A 19,160-nucleotide genomic window follows, 5' to 3' on the forward strand; every position below is an offset into this window, starting at 1 on the left:
AAGAGGTCAAACGTGAGTTAAGGTATGTCATTCCTTTCCAGCCTTTTGACACATGTGGCCCTTCGATTGTGGTGACTGGTGCGAGTCAGCATAGGTTGGGGACTATTCTGTTACAAAAAAGAGAGGGCAGGAAGGAAGTAATAGATTTCACTTCAAGAGCGTTTCAGGGAGTGAAATCTACTTACTCAGTAATTGAGCAGGAAGCTTTGGTCTGCTGATGGGGGGTGGACCATTTCAAAAACTACTTGTGGGGTTCTGAATTGGTTACCCGGATGGACCGCAAGCCAAACTATTTACCAGAAAGAGGCCTATCAAGGCTACTCCTCGCATAGCCAAGTGGCCTTACAGAAAGATGGAGTTCCAGTTCAGGTTGGAATACATCTCTGGAGCAAATGATGTCTTTGTGGACTGTTTGTCCAGGTCGCCACTCAAGAATGAGGAAATGAGTGTTAAGTAGAAGGAAGATTTCATGATGGCATTGTTGGAAGAGTCTGTTTTCAGTTGCATATCGGAGGAAGAATGAAAAGGAGCTTTTTTTAGAAGATGAGGTAATGCAAGAGGTGACTGGTATGTTGGGCAAAGGATGGATTCCCAAAGATCCTGGTGCAGAAGTAAATTCCTTTAAGTAAGTGTTTCTGGAGTTGAGTGTGAAGGATGGGCTGATGAGAAGGACAGATTTGTTGGTGGCGCCATTGAAAATGCCGTTTAAGCTTTTGGCTTTGCCTCATGAAGGACACGTGGGTGTGAGAGCCACAAAGAAGAGAATTAGAGAGGTAGTTTGGTGGCCGAGAATAGAGCGAGAGCGTGGGGTCAGAGATTATGTGGCTTGTGCAGTGAAAGACAAGACTAAGGTGGTTTTTCCCAGTCCATTTTGAAGCCATACCTGTTCCAGATAAACCTTGGCTCAAGCTGGAATTGGACATCATTGGACCAATGTATGTTTTGAATTAACAAAATAGGTATGGTTTGGTACTGGTGGATTATGGCTTAAGTTGGCTGGAGTTGCAGTTCTTGAAGTTAGCCAACATGGAGTTGATGGAGTTTTTGCATCAGAGAAGGTGCCCCTGTTGAGCTAGTTGTGGACAATGGGATCCAGTTTATAACTGGCACATTATTAGTAATTCTTGGAAACCTCATATTGTATTCTGCCTAATAACTTTGTTCATTTCTGTAACAGGAATATTATTACAAAAATTAATAAGAACGATACAATACTGTTTTAAACCCATTGATAGGTAAAGTTTCAGTTATCCAAGTTTCCTGAATACCTAAAATATCAAGGTCATAAATAAAATCCAGCCAATCCAGGTTACTTAGTTTAGTGTTTAAGCCTGCCACATTCCATGAGAGTATAGTCAAGTGGCTATCCCTGGAATTGACCCCAGTAAGACGTTTTGTGTAGCCACAATTTGAGCTATGGTTTGTGGTACAGGAATTGACATCACTCATTAAATGCAGGTTTTTGTTGTTTCCATCTAGCACAAGTGGTCCCTGGTCACTATTATCAGTTACAAAATTAATGTCAGTCATTTCCCTATTTGCCCAAGTGGCATCAGTTGGCCCAATACATTGATCGATAGGGCAGATGGCCTGATTTTCAGTATGTTTCTTAAGATTATAAATAAACTTCTTCGGGGCCACAGGTGCAACCTTTACAGTATTAAAAGTATCACTCTCATGCCCCCCTTGTCGTACAAAACTTAAGGTAAGTCAATCTATGTCTTCCGGGGTTAGCAATATATCAAATCTATTTTGAACAGATATACTAAACTGTTGATAAAAACTGGTAGTAATCAGTCTCTGTGTTATGAGCTGATGGAGATCGTTTCTGGGGGGGTAAAAATATCCTAAGGGAAGAAAGTTTATCCCATTTTGGATCACAAAATCACAATCAAGTCTGCAAAGAATCTCACGTATCAAGGTGGTGATTTAAAAGTGAGAACGATGCAGTCCCCTGGAAGTGTTTTTTCCCTTCTCCCTACCAACCCTACCCTTCTGGCCATTTTAAACTCGCTAAACAAGGCCTCAGTCAGCCCGGTTTTGGTCCCGAGCCAACAGAGAGCCTTGTTCCTTACTGCCTCCCAGGATTCATTTGCCTCAGAGACAGAGTGTGGCACATTTGCTAAAATTATTGTCAATGGGGTAGCTTCCGGAGGAAGGCTAAGCCTCACCTCCTCCTTCTTCATAGGGACAACAGGTGGGATGAATACCTTGGTGGTGACACAAGGCTTGTCATAAACAGAAGAGCGGTTTGAAATTGACCCAGAAGTGTTCTTGGTTACTACGAGCGCTCTATCTATAACAGTAGGGGTCATAAACCTGTTGTGGGGGAACTGGGACCCCACCTTCTGCTACTATGGTGTTGTGCAATACACTAGAATCGCAGGTTCCCTGGCCTTTGCGTAGCAGATCTTCAATGGCTGATATCCTAGCAAATAGGTCCACTGAAGGAGCTATAGCTCCCATAGATTTAACATGCTGTGAGGATCCAATTTGACTACTTAGTTTGCTTACAACAAGGTCTATATGGTCTAGACGAGTCTGAAGTAGAGCAAAACAGGTTTCAAGCAATTGTTCCATATGAGCACAAACACAAACACTACCCATGGTGTCCTCACCCCCAGTGTTCAAAGTGGCGGGCCCAGAAGCAGAGCTTGAGGAAGGGGTAGCGTCAAATTGAAAGTCACTTTGAGTACAGACAGTGCGTGCTAAAGACGCCTCCTGGTTGTTTAATCGAGACCGCTTTTGTTGATTGGCCCTTTAAGTCCCAGCCCCTCTTCTTTTCTTTTCTGTCTTCTCTTTTGCTTTGCTCACGGGATCCTCAGTAGAGGATATGAAGGTCTTCTGCCTGGTGACCATACTTGTTCCAGATGGCATGTCTGTAAGGGATGATACAATTTCGGGGAGGGACCGAGACTGGTCATCAATAGAAGGAGGCAAGCAAGTTAAAAGAATGTTACCCGCAACCATGGGTCCTGAAGATAATCGCCTTGGCACAGCTAAGGGTTCAAGCAACAGGCGCCTCTCCGTAAGTTCAATCTCATGGCAGAGCACGGACTCTGCCCTGACAAGAAAGGCATCCAGAGTGCCTGCCATTCCTTTACGGACACTCATATTATAGCACAATGAACAACTTAAGGGCTTAACAAAGGGGAATAGCGTTACAAAAATAAATCACAAACAACGGGACAAAGGAATAGCAAGTGAATAAAAAATCTTACAGGATATGTAACCATAAGAGGGGTGATGAACACTCGATGGGCCCACTACCTTGAGGTGATGCGACAGCCCGTAGATCTAATGCAGTAAATATCAGTGCTGTGGCCCAGCCCAGCCTCTTCCAGTCGAGAGCGCTTTTGTAGCGCAAGGCTGTCGGAAAGCTCCTCCCGCCAGGCAGAGCAAAGATTGCTGGTCATTGTGGTCCCCAGCCAGTCCCCCAGCCAGTAGTCGATAGAATGAACAGCAGGGCTTCCCGCGCTGCGGGTGTCGAGAGCGCTTATTAAATGTATTCACTTTTCTGCTGCTATCTGAGAACTCATTCTGTAAGATTGGCGTCACCTGTTCTCATCCATACACTCAGTTCAATGCATGCCACTTTACTTCATCAAGAATACATTTGGAAATTAGCCCATAAAAACTCTTCTAACTATAGACAAATTTGTAATAGAAAAAAGTTATCAAAGTTGAATTTGAGCTGGTAAAATAATCGCTGGCGGTCTTTTTTTAAACTATGCCATTAGCCGTGAGCTGCCAAGAAAGATAGCCTAGACAACGACAGGCAAAAAAATGGCTCTTTGGCTCTGGTTAGAGGAGGTCCTAGAAACATTGTCAGCGAGAAAAATATGGAACCTCCATGTGTGATAGTCTGTTCTTAAAAAGGCCACTAACAAAAGCCAAACGATTCTCTTATGGTTAGATGATAAACACCACACTGCCCAGGTGACCTCACGCCTGGATGTAATAAACTGGTATGGTGAACAAAAACCCTTGGCTTGTCTAGCATGCACCTTCTCAGGTTTCAAGAAGAGCAAGTTTATGGGATTAAGGTTTTGGGATCTTTCCATGCCGAAATACATACCTAAGTGGCTGAGAACGAGAAAAGGAAACATATGCAGACTTTGTAGGAGTCAAAGTGAAACAGCTATTCACATTTTCTGCATTTGTCCTGCCTTTCTGAAGGAAAGAAAGGCCTTTCTGCACAGACAATTCAATAACCTACGAATCCGGTCATGTAGACACGCCATTATTGAGGCCTTCAACACCTAAGAATACCATACTGAACAATGAACTGGTTACATTTGTATGTGTACCATCAAAACACTGGGGAATACATAGCTCTTTTGGACGTTGGCAAATCTTCGGACTGAACCTGGTGACAGCTGGACACCAAAGGTACAGTCGGCCTGAAATTATTTATATTTCTTATAACTTGACTATTACAAGGAAGTTTAATGAATCTGTGGTTTCCAGGTAATAATTTTCATGCTTTCTGTCCAAAACGCTGTTTAAACCGAGCTATAAAAACGTGTTTCAAATATACACTCACACATCCATTTTTCCCGAAGCTTTATGTTAATCATTTTTTCTGGAACGTTTTGAATGAAAATCCCAGTGCAAATTAAGCGCTTTCCACAGAGCTCGTTTTCAAAAGTTCTAAAGACCTGTATTAACATAAAGCTTGGTGTAAAACTTTGGTTGCTCCTATATTATCACCAACATCAAATATCCGTCTTTCTCCAAGTGATATGCTTTTTCTTTGTCCCCAGTTAAGGCAGAATTGTTAAAACAAGCATCGATAAGACCAATAAGGATAGCTCTTATGCATCGAAATAGAACGTTTGGACGCCTTTGTTTGCATGTGTTAGCAATTAAAAGCCACACGTTTTGGCTTTGCCAATGCTAGTTTATCAAGCTAGCATTGTTATGCCCAATACAATATGCATCCATGATTATTTTTTCCCCAACACGTTGCAGCAAATCCTTACTTGATAGCAAACATCAAACATCCCAAGATTTCCGGGTGTGCCCATAGGGCTCAAATACACCACTATGTTCATATCCGATTTCTCTTCTTTGGCTCGTGTTCACTCCACTGAACAGCACTTTCCTTTGGATTTTTCCACGCCTCGTGGCTGCCACTGGTGTGGACATGGCCAGTTTACATGGACATTTTGTACCTCTGAGCTTCACTTTTACTTCTACTCCATCTCTCACTTTTAATTTAAATTCAGTAATCCATTCAGAGCAGAACCAGAGCCCAAATAAGCCATGGCAAAAATGTCCAAAAAATCCCACACTGCTGGAGGTCGTGACTAGCATAGGACAATCAGGCTATACCAGCATCATGGCAGCCCATCCAGTAGTGAAATCAGCAGCCCTTAGCCTCCAGCGTGCCAGGGAAATGTCAGTGGCAGAATGCCAACTCCAGCCTTGAATACTAGATACACACAGGGAGGCAGAGGAGTATTACTTGAAGTGTAAGTCGATTTCTCAAACACATAAAATCCCCATTTGTATATAAAATTGACTTTTTATAGTGTCAGTGGCACCTGAGCGGGCGCTTTTTCTTGTCCCCGAAGAATAAACAAATACCTCTAAGGACACATTTGTAGGGTCGGTAATTCATTGGTATACGGACAACGCTCTGATATTGAATCAACCAATGTCATTTACTTGCACAAGAAATAAAGAATGCCTTATTCAATTCTAGTTGATGTGTACTTGGCCATGATTGACGTATGTGTCTTTTTCATCTAATGAAGTAACATGTTTAATGCTGACCTGGCAAATAGCAGGCATGCACAGGCGACCAAAGAGGCAGTGATACATAGATAAACGTTATGTCCTTTCAAACTCGTGAAAGGACTGAAAGAACAGTAGGATCAGGACATCTCACTTACCCGCATTTGCATTTCTCTCTCTTCCAGGAGTACCATAGTCCTCGTCCTCCTGGTGTTCTGCATGTGCTTCCTGGTGGCTTGTATTATGTACCTACATGTCACACGAGTGCAGGTAAGTGATTTATGCCCATCCTTCAGTCTTTTTAACCTATGCTTCGATTTGATAAAAGTTAATATTAAATGAAGGTCTTGATCATATCCTATTGGGTTTCCGCCGCACCAAACTTCAAGGCATGTAGATTGAGATTTTCACAAGTTGATGGTGGTTTGGGAATAGAATGCAGGGCTCTATTCACAAAGGTATTCATGGCCTGTAAACATACGTTTTTGGCCAAAATGTCACAAGTTACACCTGCAAGAAAGTCACAAAGACATTCCAGGTAAGCATTAATAAGTTTAACATGATGAAACGAGGAGAAATCTCTCCTTGTTTGAGCTGTTCTTATGTGTGCTGCATTGTGCATCACACATTGAAACAGTAAATTGGCATAAATGATTGTTTATATGCAGGAAGGTGCCTTCCTGCAAATAAACAATCATTTTATAAAAATGACTATTTGCAACTTCTATGTGTACTGCGCAACACATAGTAGTTGCAAATCGCCATTCTGCATTGTTTATGTGCAGGACGGGAGACCTTCCTGCACATAAACAATCATTCCCTCAACGCAGGCATCCTTGCACTATGGTGCCAGGGTGCCTGCATTGGCACTAGGCAGCTTAATTTAGTGCCAGCGCAGGGAGAAACGCAGGGGTATTCTGTATAATTGTAAGTACTGTGCATCCCAGCATTTCTAAAGTGACAGAGAGTGGCGTTAGCAATTTTGGAGCTAACCCGTGCTCCATCAGTTTCTTGTAAATATGCCCCTATGCTCGCAATCATTTGTAGGTGTATTTCTACAGGTTCATTACTAATACATTTGGGAATAGGGCAAATTATATTCTCAATCAAAGCACAAATATGGAGCTGCAATGTGGGGCCAAGTTATGAAGCAGTGTTGACAAAGTTGTGCAGCAGGAGAAGGTCAATTAATGAGAGATCTGAGGCCCATTACTTTGGGAGTACTAGTTCATTATTTTATCATTTCTACGCATATAATACATTCTGACCAAAGGTTGCGTCTCAGAAACATAAGGTGATCATCTAACCTATACATAGGGACTGCAGTTGCACAGCACCAAAACAGCACTGTTTTTTTGTACCCATACCTGTCAACTCACCTGCATTTGGCGGGTGTCACCCAACTTTTCCACCTGGCAAACAAAATGCCTCTATGGACTTTAATTGAGTCACCCAATTTTCAAACACTCAATTTAGGGGGAAACAACTGTACTACATTTAAGAGATGTCTATTCTCAACAGCCTGCACTTTACCTTAACACAATTTTTTAAAACTTGTCTTTCTTTAATTTTCCTCTTTATAAATTTAGGTTTATGCTTTGATAATTAATAATTTTATCCTTAACAATATCACAGATAAAATGTATACACTTTCCTTAATACTTGCATACTTGAATATAACTTAATCACTTGTTTCGTGGAAAACAACTTATAGTATAAAATATATCTCTGCTTTGGACCAAGATTACATTACTGCACACAAACACACACACACACAGGATGTGCTGAGTTAAGGCAACAGTGAATTTCGACATCAGCGTGCTGCTACTTTTACTGTTGTTGTGCACAAAGGCACAACTAACACAACCTATTTAAAGGTGATGCATTAAAGACCAGACTGGGAACACAAACCGGCCCAGGCAATTGAGTCGGACCGGCCGCGTGGGAGGGGATTGCGCGTGGAAAACACTGCAGCTGCTTTTGTTACAGGGGGTCTATATAGCAACTATGCTTCAAAACCGGCCCCCTATAACAAAACTGGTCCCCACCCTGGCGACCCACCCAGGAAACACCTGGTGTCCGCTACGGCCAGTCCGGCCATGGATGTCTCAGCGAAGCCAGGTTCTGGATTAATTCGCTAGTTATACTACTGGGGGTAGATAGGGAAGTGGATTTGATTAGTGTTAAGATCACGGGCCTCATTTACAATATTTTGATGCACGGCAGTACAGTAGGCTTTCCTTCTGAGCTGCCGTGAGTCAAAATAAAAGAGCAGGAATGCGCCATATCTACAAGATATGGCGCATTCCTGTCCTTCTCTCCTGCACTGGTGCACAACCAGCAGGCATGCGCAAAAGTAGACACCCATGCGTCATTTTGCAAGGGTCCCAGCGTTGAGGTGATGATTGTTTTTGTTCAGGCAGGGACACCTTCCTGCGCAAAAACAATCATTAATAGTATTTTCCTCTTTCTATGCATGCCGCATAGAGCAGCATGCATGGAAAGAGAAAAAAGTGAGGGGACATAAATCATTTCTCCTCGTTGTGTCTCCTTATGCCTCCACTGGGGAGGCGTAGGATTCTGACCCATTCCCAGGTTTACAAAATGCTGTAAATCTGGGAATGTGTCAAGTTCCATGGATGTTGCATGGGAATACCCACAGCAACACCCATGGAGCGCCCCTTTCACGCAGAGTTATGCATGAAAGGGAAACATATTTTCAAGGCCATGAAAAGTCATGCAGAGTGACTTTGCATGGCCTTGTAAATATGGAGAAGCCAATTGCGCTGTCGGCGCGTCAATTTAAGCCCCTCATCTCTGATCCCAGTGTTCAAAGCCAGTGGGCTGCGTTTAAGAATGCGTAATCTGAGCAGGTTTCAGTTTTAAGTCTACTCTCAGAGTATGTTTCATGGACATTGACGGAAATGGTTTGTGATATTATGAACATTTACAAATTTTGTTGTAGGTGGTACAAGTAAATGTTAATAGAAATACTCACTTTTGATTTATTCTTTAAAACATGCACCTTTAAGTAAATGTAAGGGGTTACACCGAAACCGATTAATAAAATGTAGACTATACCTTTGTGCTCGGCACAGTAATACAGTCGGTAGGCAACAGGTCCCTCTTGGATGAGCTGCGTACTGTTTCTGTTCAAATAAATGTATTTTTTATAAAACAAATGAGCTGCATCGTAAATTGCTCAATTCACAGTTACTGTACAATTTCCTCTGAAATAAAGGGGACGGATAGATTATGATTAATTCATTAAATAAAAGTCAAACTATGGTAAACACCTTCAGAGACTGTGTGTACATATGTTTGTGCCATTATACAGTGTTATGTTGTAGAATTCCACTTCAAGTTAAGTACTTCACGTTGAGCTGAAGATGCAGACATAGGAATAACATTTATTTGGATAACATATTGATTTTCCCTTTTAGAACATATGTGGTTCGACACCAAATCTCCCATGACTCAAATCTGCTTGCCTTATATTTTTATAATATCCAGATAATGGCACATCCCTTCCATCAGTGCTTTATTAGTTATCCTGTTTAATCTGCAGTGGTAGTGTTGTCATGAACTAAGGGATGACACCCAGGGAGAGATTTACTAAGCTTTTGCGCTGTGTTTGCATCACAAAAGTGACGCAAAACGACATAAAATCTTTTTTTTGCAATTTACATTCCAGCGCTAAACCTGTTTAGCGCTGGAATTAACGTAAAAGTAATGCAATGCAGCGCACTGCACTGTTTCGCGTTAATTTGCGCCATGGGGGCGTACTAAGGGTGGAGCATGGGCATTCTCATGCAACCACCCAAGGTTTCTCACTCTAAACCCAATTTACTAAAACAGTAGATTGGGTTTAGTGTGAGAAAGCTGCGCCTTTTTAAACCAGGCGCAAGGAAGGAGAAATGCTTTCATTTCTTCTTCCTTCATTTCTCCTTCCTTTTCCTTCTTTGCATGCGTGCTACACTGTGCAGCACGCATACAAAGTGGGAAATGATTTCATTTCTTCTTCCTTCATTTCTCCTTCCTTTTCCTTCTTTGCATGCGTGCTACACTGTGCAGCACGCATACAAAGTGGGAAATGCTTTCATTTCTTCTTCCTTCATTTCTCCTTCCTTTTCCTTCTTTGCATGCGTGCTACACTGTGCAGCACGCATACAAAGTGGGAAATGCTTTCATTTCTCCTTCCTTCATTTCTCCTTCCTTTTCCTTCTTTGCATGGGTGCTACACTGTGCAGCACGCATACAAAGTGGGAAATGCTTTCATTTCTTCTTCCTTCATTTCTCCTTCCTTTTCCTTCTTTGCATGCGCGCTACACTGTGCAGCACGCATACAAAGTGGGAAATGCTTTCATTTCTCCTTCCTTCATTTCTCCATCCGTTTCCTTCTTTGCATGGGTGCTACACTGTGCAGCACGCATACAAAGTGGGAAATGCTTTCATTTCTCCTTCCTTCATTTCTCCTTCCGTTTCCTTCTTTGCATGCGCGCTACACTGTGCAGCACGCATACAAAGTGGGAAATGCTTTCATTTCTTCTTCTTTCATTTCTCCTTCCTTTTCCTTCTTTGCATGCGTGCTACACTGTGCAGCACGCATACAAAGTGGGAAACGCTTTCATTTCTTCTTCCTTCATTTCTCCTTCCTTTTCCTTCTTTGCATGCGTGCTACACTGTGCAGCACGCATACAAAGTGGGAAATGCTTTCATTTCTCCTTCCTTCATTTCTCCTTCCTTTTCCTTCTTTGCATGGGTGCTACACTGTGCAGCACGCATACAAAGTGGGAAATGCTTTCATTTCTTCTTCCTTCATTTCTCCTTCCTTTTCCTTCTTTGCATGGGTGCTACACTGTGCAGCACGCATACAAAGTGGGAAATGCTTTCATTTCTCCTTCCTTCATTTCTTCTTCCTTTTCCTTCTTTGCATGGGTGCTACACTGTGCAGCACGCATACAAAGTGGGAAATGCTTTCATTTCTCCTTCCTTCATTTCTCCTTCCGTTTCCTTCTTTGCATGCGCGCTACACTGTGCAGCAGGCATACAAAGTGGGAAATGCTTTCATTTCTCCTTCCTTCATTTCTCCATCCGTTTCCTTCTTTGCATACGTGCTGCACTGTGCAGCACGCATACAATGTGGGAAATGCTTTCCCTTGTGTCTAGAATAGTATTTTGTACAGGAAGGGTACCCTTCCTGTAAAAAACCTATGCTAGTCTCACTCACACACACACACCCTAGCGCTATGGCTCTAAGGTGTGTGCCTGGCGCACGGCAGCTCTAATCAGCGTCGCCGCAAGTGAAAGGGGAGTAGAGAGCCATATCTTTGAAGATATGGTGCTCTCCTGCTCCCTCCCTGTCCTGCAACGCAGCACACCCTCCCGGGAGGCTGCGTTATGTTGCTGGGAGATTTGTTAGATTTCCTCCCTAGTGCCTTGGTGGTATGATTCACTCTTATTGTTGAATGACATGGTTGTGACTGTTTCACTGCACTGTGGTCGGTCATACCTGCCCACTAACGTGGAGAGGGATGTGGTGAACCACAGGCCATTTGCCCAGGTGGTGACATGAGCACGCACTTCTCCGCCTGGCGCGATGAGAGTATAAATAAAGGGGTATGAAGTTGCTCAAGGCTTCTGCTGGAACAGTAATACGAGGTGTTGTCATTTTTCGGCAGGGGTGGGTGGCTGTGAAGCCTGGGTCTTCTTCGCCCACCTGGCCACCGCTGTCAAAGCTGGCCTGCAAATGTAATGGTGGTCACAACATCTTTCAATACCTCATTACAAATGACTGGGTGTACTTTATTCCTTATAATGCATAGTGGTCAAGGCTCATTTGCCACTATTTACCATCTGGTATCATGATGTAAATCAGAATGTCTGGTATCACAAATGATTACTTTTGTCCTGCTGTTTCTAATTGTTCAGCACATTCAAGTCATTTGCAAATGTTTTAAATACATTAAACATATTGAAGGCGATTGAGTGTCCAGGCAAGGTCATAGCATCACACCTAGATAGAAATGCCTCATTTAACAGAGACTATGTTACCTGTAAGAAAAAGAGCAGCTTTTGTTTTACTTTGTCAACGATATTTTTACATAATGCTGTAATCCATCTAAGGAGCAGTAGGCACGTTGGAAACAGCGACTGCACTATAGGAGGATGCTCAACTTGAGGGGCCCTGTTTTGCTGTACTTGCATTTGAGTTGTTTTTAAATGCACACTAGTTGTAGGTGCCCATTCCCTCAAAAATATATACACATTTATAAAGAAGCATTTTCTCTCAAATTTGTGAATATTAAATTAAAATTATGATTAATAACAAATACAGATCAATTGAAACCAGATGACCTTACCCAGGTGACGTGGGGTCTGATTAAGGTCACAATACAAAAGCAAGAAGAATGGGACATCAGCTGGCTGCATACCATGCTAGACAGCACGATGGTCTTATTAAATTAACACATACCTTCAATTTAAGAAACAGGAAGAAATGTTGAGTTGCCTAATATCACACGATGTTTTGGGGAAGTGGCAAAGCATAGATGAGTACCCTGGCCTGCAGTTTCCAAGTTCAGTAAATTAACTCCTAGCCCCGCATCTTCCTAACAAAATGAAATCATTTAAGGAACGGGAGGGTGGACTGCAGAGGCGAGTTTCCTTCGACTGATGCTCGATCAGGAAGGCTTGCTGGCCATATATTCCTGCTCAAAGGAAAGATCCGTGGGGGACACTTTAAAGCGTACAGTTGTTTCTTGACTATGCCTGTGAGTTGTTCTCAAGAGAATAAAGATGATTGTAAGCCAATACTGAATCAAAAAAACAAAATGGAAAATTCAATTACTCCAGGCCGCTTCTCATCCCAAAAGCACAGCCTTTCATTTTCACCTAATTGTGTGCAGGGTCTCCAGTGCCCAGTGCGCTACGGATGCATCCCGCCTCTTATGTGAATACACACCCCATAAACAGCTCCCACTTTCCGCGCAATGTTCCCCAATAACTCATGAGAGTTGCTGGCAGTAACAATAAAACAGGAAACACAAAACTCTGCTTCACATTATTGTGCTTTTACCCCTGGCGCTCCTAATGCCCTGTCATGTTCAATTTGCAGAGCTTTATGCGGAACGCCTGGTAATCTACGGGGCTTCATTACTGGAGCACATATATATATATTCTTCATGTGAACTATAATGCTGAATATCTGCTCAGCAGAAGGCCTCCTTCTTCAGCTGCATCCCTGGAAGGCCTGTGCGATCTTGATGTACGCAATTAGCATCTGGAAGCCCACATTAGCAACCAGAGCATGCCGCAGAGTGTCAAGTGATATTAAACCCTTCGCTTAGCATCAATATGCCGACTATTTTTGGATTACTGAGTGATGAAGAAACGACCTACAGGGATTGAACCCAGGCGCTCTAGATGGAGACACATTCCTAATACAGTACGGTGTGTCTATTACCACCGAATCTTCAGCAGACACATGCTTTGCGCATGGCCGCTTGAGCTGCTCCTTGAGTGTGGAACCGTGAATGATATGAAACCCTCTGTCTGCAGACATATGGCAAACGCTTAAGTAACAGGGATATCATTGAGCCCTGATAGGTCGGTTCAAGCCATTTGTTCAGTGATACAAGTAGTATTAACATTCTGTTTTTGCAAACCACTGCTGCTTTAAAAAAAAAAAATCTTCTAGCAATATAAAATATACATTTCACTGATACATGTGGATGTTTTATTTGATGTATGCACCTGTGAACGATAAATGATTGAATGGCCCTATCATACTCAAAACTGTGACATGCAGATTATAAAAGGTCTCAACAACAAGGGTTTAAGTCACTGAGCTATCTGATGACGAAAGTCTGGCATCTGAAACATTTGAGATAATGCCAATGGCTCAAGGATTGGATGGTTACATCTGCCATCCAATCTTTCCATCCAACTACCGCATGGTTCGTTAAACAGCATCACTTCTCTGCCTCACTACCTCTAGCAGCTTAAAGATTTTAATTAGAAATACAAGGTGGGAAATGTGGCGATGCAGGCTGAGTTGGACTACTCGTTTCGAGGCGTAGCTAAGCTTGATTTACATATTGCTGCAGAGGAGCAAAGCATGGTGGCAGATTCAAATAGGAATGACTAGAGGTTAAAAACAGTTCCAATATTTGATCCCATCAATTTTCCATTTCTGATTATAAAGTCACGTGCTCCCAAACGGTTTGCACACAATAATGGGAGAAACAGGTTTTTATCCAGATTTCCTGAAATGTTTATGTATACAGTAAATATCTCAGCATACATGCAGATTTCAGCAACCTAACCGTGACAAAATGTGCATAGTATTACAAGTGGGCCATTTCAACTAGGGGTAGGCGGAATTTGCGAAATTCACTTTCGCAAATTATCGCGAAAATGTTAAAAATCTCCGCAAACAAGCGGAAATATCGCGAAGATGCAGAAGTTTTTTTCCCGCCCATTCGCGGTATTTTCTGCGTGGTCGCGGCTCGCCAACTTACACATGTGGTTGCTCGCGGGCGCGGCCATCTTGTTTTCACTTGTCTTGCGGTGCATGATCGCAAGAAGAAAGACGTGATCACGCAACGAATGATGTTACTGCGGGCGCGAACTGTCGCGAGATAGCGCAAATGGCTACCAACAATCCAACATCTCGTGGAGAACGAGACCAGACCGGGAAAACTTGTTGGCGAACGCGGGGATTCAGGTAAGGTGATCGCACGCACGCGAGAATGTATTATTTTACAGCGCGAGTAAGCAAAACATTTCCGGTAAAATGTAGATTGTGGAAATTTTAACATTTTCGCGCTCTCCGCGGAAAACGAAAATGTCAAATTATCGCAATTTCCGCGAGCGGAACGGAATTTTAGCCCAGGTCTAATTTCAACCGTTGTTAAGACCAAACTCGAGTCGAAGGCCAGACTCCAACAAAATGATGCCCTTGTGAGACTGTACTGTTCTTAAAACAAGTATCAGTTGGGAAGAATTTAGGCCTGAGCTATCAGGAGAACCTTCATCTTTTATACTCTGCTGTATACAATTCTTTAATTTCATAAAAAGTAAGCTTTCTCACAGGTCCCTGTGATGTCTCGCAGCGAATGATGACAGATACCAGGTTTCATATATATCTAACTTTATTGGGCTGAATCCATCACCTTCCCTGTCCCTACACTATCTGCCGCGTCCTGTCCTCGCCCCTCCTCTTCCTCTCGCCCACCTGGCTCCACCCAGCCCAACAACTATACTGCTGACCCTCTACATCTTCCCCCTTTTTAACAAACGAAAAGAAATGACTGACTTGTTTATAGTTTTTCTATCAGGCGTCGCGGCCTGCGAATGTCCTGTCTCGGTCTCAGTGACATCGTTCCTGGCACAACCTCGGAATCTCCTTCAGGCCCAGGGCCCAGACTCTCGGCAGCTCCAGCATGTTGCCCACGAACCTCACTTTCTGGCTGCCCACTCAGTCTTTGAAGCGACTCCTTCATACCAGGCGTGCATTTCTGAAAACAAGACGCATTTCGGGTGACTCTTCGACTGTCCGATTCTGCGGTCACCATGGTACCCTTCGTCTGAGTGATTGTCAATGGTTCAGCTCCGAACCTGCAGTCTGTTTTCCGGCGTTGCTCCTGCTTGAAGAGGACACAGTCTCCTTCATGGAAGGAAGGTGATCGTGCTCCCCTTCTGGCGTCTGCATACGATTTCATTTTCTCTTTCCCACGACGATCTGCGGACACAACCTCTTGATGCATGCAAATCGGTGAGACTGCTCGTAGAGCGCCTTCCCATGTGGGTATCCTATTCCGAATCGGTCTTCCTAGCATTAGGGTGGCAGGACATTTACCAGTGGTGGCATGGGGAGTTGTCCTATAGGCACGGAGAACCTCATTGAGAGCCACCTGGAGGTCCCTTCTCTCACAGATCGCTTGTTGAAACGTTTTCTTCAGAGTGGCCATAAATCTTTCAATGGTGCCATTTGCCTGCGGCCATAAGGGCGTTATTTTCCGTTGCGTGAAGTTCATGTGCCGGGCAAAATCACTAAACTCATGTCCGTTGAACGGGGGGCCATTGTCCGTTTTGAGCACCTTTGGAATACCCCACGCCGCGAACACTTCATCCAGTACCGCAAGAGTGCTGGACGCATTGGTGGATGATACAAACTGGGCTATCGGGAACCGCGAATAGTCGTCCATAATTGCCAGGACATATTTCCCTGACTGAAGGGGTCCATAGAAGTCCATTGCAAGTTCCTGCCACACGCCACTGGGTAATTCAGTCATGCGCATGGGAGCTGGGGGACTTCCTTGGCTAACAAGCTGACACTGTAGACAGTCTTTGAGAGTACGTTCCACCATCTGATCTAATAACGGGAACCACACTCGCTCTCTCAGGGCCCGCTACGTTGCAACTACTCCACGATGACCTTCGTGAGCTAGATTGACAATCCCTTGTCGTAGTCTCGTCGGGATAACAATCCTGTGATCCCTTAGCAGAAGCCCTTCCGAGGTGGCAGACAGCTCCTCACTCACGTGTCTGAATGCTTGCAATTCTTGGTGGCCAGCTAGATCTTCCGGGTCCTCATCATCATCAGCTCTCCACCTGTTGGTCTGCAGGCGACTGAGTACTTTCTGAAGAATGACGTCTTGCGCCGTCGCTTCCACAATGGCCTCCAGTGGAACCGCCGGCGGTTGAGCTAGACCCACGACAAAGTGGACGTATTCCTCAGCAATTGATGCCTTGGGTGCCGGCGCAGGTCTAGGGTGGCGAGACATGTAGTCGGCTGGGTTAGCTGACTTGCCTGGCTTGTGCAGTATGGTGTAGGTGTATTCTTGCAAACTCAAGCCCCACCGCTCTATCCGAGGTGGCATCTTCGACCGTGGATTCCCAAAGATGGTGACGCGTGCCTGGTGATCTGTCACCATCGTGAAGTGCTTGCCGTAGATGAACACATGGAAGTGTTCGCAGGCCCAGACGACCGCCAGACTCTCCGTCTCTGGCTGAGAGTAGGCCTTTTCAGTGTCAGACAGACTACGACTTGCATACGCTACGATATGTCTCTGATCCTCCTCATGGTCATACTGATCCAGGATCGCCCCGAGGCCCACCGGGCTTGCGTCCACGGTTATTTCCGTCTTCCGTTTGGGGTCAAAGTATGCCAAGTTGTCAGCTGTCTCAACGGCCCGTTTGATGTCCTGAAAGGCCTGCTCACACTGACGGGTCCAGTGAACGATTGTCCCTGCTTGGTGAGGATGCGAAGTGGATGACTGATGGTAGCATAGTCCTTAATGTACCTCGCACAATAACTGGCCGTGCCCAGAAAGGAACGGACATCGCTCACATTCTGAGGGCTCTTGGTGTCATTTAAAGCCAGCACTTTCTCAGGGTCAGGCTTCATCCCTGCTCCAGAAAACACATGCCCAAAGAACTTGAGTGTGGACCGATGGAACTCACACTTCTCTTTGTTCAATGTCAGGTTGGCGTCCAAGAGAGCGTGGCATACCCTATCAAGAGCCTTGTCATGTTCTTGGAAGTTGGACCCATATACAAGAATGTCATCGCTATAGTTTAGCGTGTTAGGTATGTGACATATGGTTTGGCGTATTGCTTCCTGAAAGATTTCCGCAGCAGAGGAAATGCCAAAGCTTAATCGTTTATAACGATATAGACCCAGGTGTGTCGCAAACGTTTTTATGTACCTGGATCGTTCATGTAGTTCCAGCTGGTGGTAGCCTTTGTTTAAGTCCAGTTTGGAGAATACTCTGGCCGCATTTAGCGCAGCAATCATATCACTCAAATGAGGCCCAGGATGTCGTTCACGCTCAATCGCGGTTTTGGGAAGCCGCATATCCACACACAATCTCACTTTTCCAGAGGTGCCCTTCTTGGGGACGATGACTACTGGTGACACCCATGGGGTGGGGCCATCAGACCTTTCAATGATGTCTGACGCGAGCAGTTCTTGCAACTCATCCTCCACAGCTTGCTGAAGGTGGTATGGTACCCGTCGGGATGTTGAGCGACAGGTCGGACCTGTTCATTGATGTGGAGCCGGACTTGACATTTGTTCAGCCTTCCCAACCCCGTGAACAGCTTGGGGAATTTGTGTAGTATGTCCCGATCCCCACTGACATGATATAGGATCTCAACCATTTACACAAATAAGAAGAGCCACCAACGACAGACAAAGGTTAAGCACTTGAATTCCCAGGTATAGTTATATCAAAAAACGGTGCATCCACTTCCAGCATCCGTCGTTGGATGATGCTATAATGATCCAGAGATTTCACAAACATAAGGAAGGTGCACTCAGTACAAGAGTCATTCAGATCCACAAATGTTATCCGTTGATATTTCAAGTTTATTCCAAATATAATCGGCAAACAGCCAACGCATTTCGTCCCTTTTGCCAGGGGACTTCTTCAGGGCTAAAGATCAAACGAAATACGGCTAATTTTGCAACAGCAGCTTCATAATAGCCAAAACGTCCATTAACCGCACAAAGTTCATCACATGTGTATCCCAATGTATTCATCAAAAGTACATGGCGGCATAGTGAATATCATCATAGGTGAGTTCTAGATTGTAAGAGGCTTCATGGTAATTGCACTCTCAATTTGTAGTCACATGAAGAGCAGCATGATAACTGACTACAAATTGAGAGTGCAATTACCATGAAGCCTCTTACAATCTAGAACTCACCTATGATGATATTCACTATGCCGCCATGTACTTTTGATGAATACATTGGGATACACATGTGATGAACTTTGCGCGGTTAATGGACGTTTTGGCTATTATGAAGCTGCTGTTGCGAAATTAGCCGTATTTCATTTGATCTTTAGCCCTGAAGAAGTCCCCTGGCAGTGAATATCATCATAGGTGAGTTCTAGATTGTAAGAGGCTTCATGGTAATTGCACTCTCAATTTGTAGTCACATGAAGAGCAGCATGATAACTGACTACAAATTGAGAGTGCAATTACCATGAAGCCTCTTACAATCTAGAACTCACCTATGATGATATTCACTATGCCGCCATGTACTTTTGATGAATACATTGGGATACACATGTGATGAACTTTGCGCGGTTAATGGACGTTTTGGCTATTATGAAGCTGCTGTTGCGAAATTAGCCGTATTTCATTTGATCTTTAGCCCTGAAGAAGATTATATTTGGAATAAACTTGAAATATCAACGGATAACATTTGTGGATCTGAATGACTCTTGTACTGAGTGCACCTTCCTTATGTTTGTGAAATCTTAGGATCTCAACCAGACGAAGTCTCTCGGCCGTCGGTAAGCTGAGGAGGCAATCAGCTTCCGGGCCATCAATTACATGTACTACAGCAGATATCGACTTGTTCTGGTGCCGTAGAGTGGGTTGGAATTTCCCTAGACAGG

At 44.0% G+C, this 19,160-nt stretch overlaps 1 protein-coding gene across 1 annotated transcript in view; it reads left to right on the top strand.

Annotated features, from left to right (window-relative positions):
* The window catches only part of ADCY1 (adenylate cyclase 1), a 1,095,828-nt gene that overhangs the window by 844,747 nt on the left and 231,921 nt on the right, over positions 1-19,160 (top strand). Inside the window, exon 12 of the mRNA XM_085606626.1 lies at positions 5,928-6,012. Within this exon, the coding sequence (XP_085462752.1) occupies positions 5,928-6,012 (85 nt within the window). The remainder of the gene's footprint in view (positions 1-5,927; positions 6,013-19,160) is intronic.

This window comes from Triturus cristatus, chromosome 5_2 (genome assembly GCF_964204655.1).
Source record: "Triturus cristatus chromosome 5_2, aTriCri1.1, whole genome shotgun sequence".
In the NCBI taxonomy this organism is placed as follows: domain Eukaryota; kingdom Metazoa; phylum Chordata; class Amphibia; order Caudata; family Salamandridae; genus Triturus; species Triturus cristatus.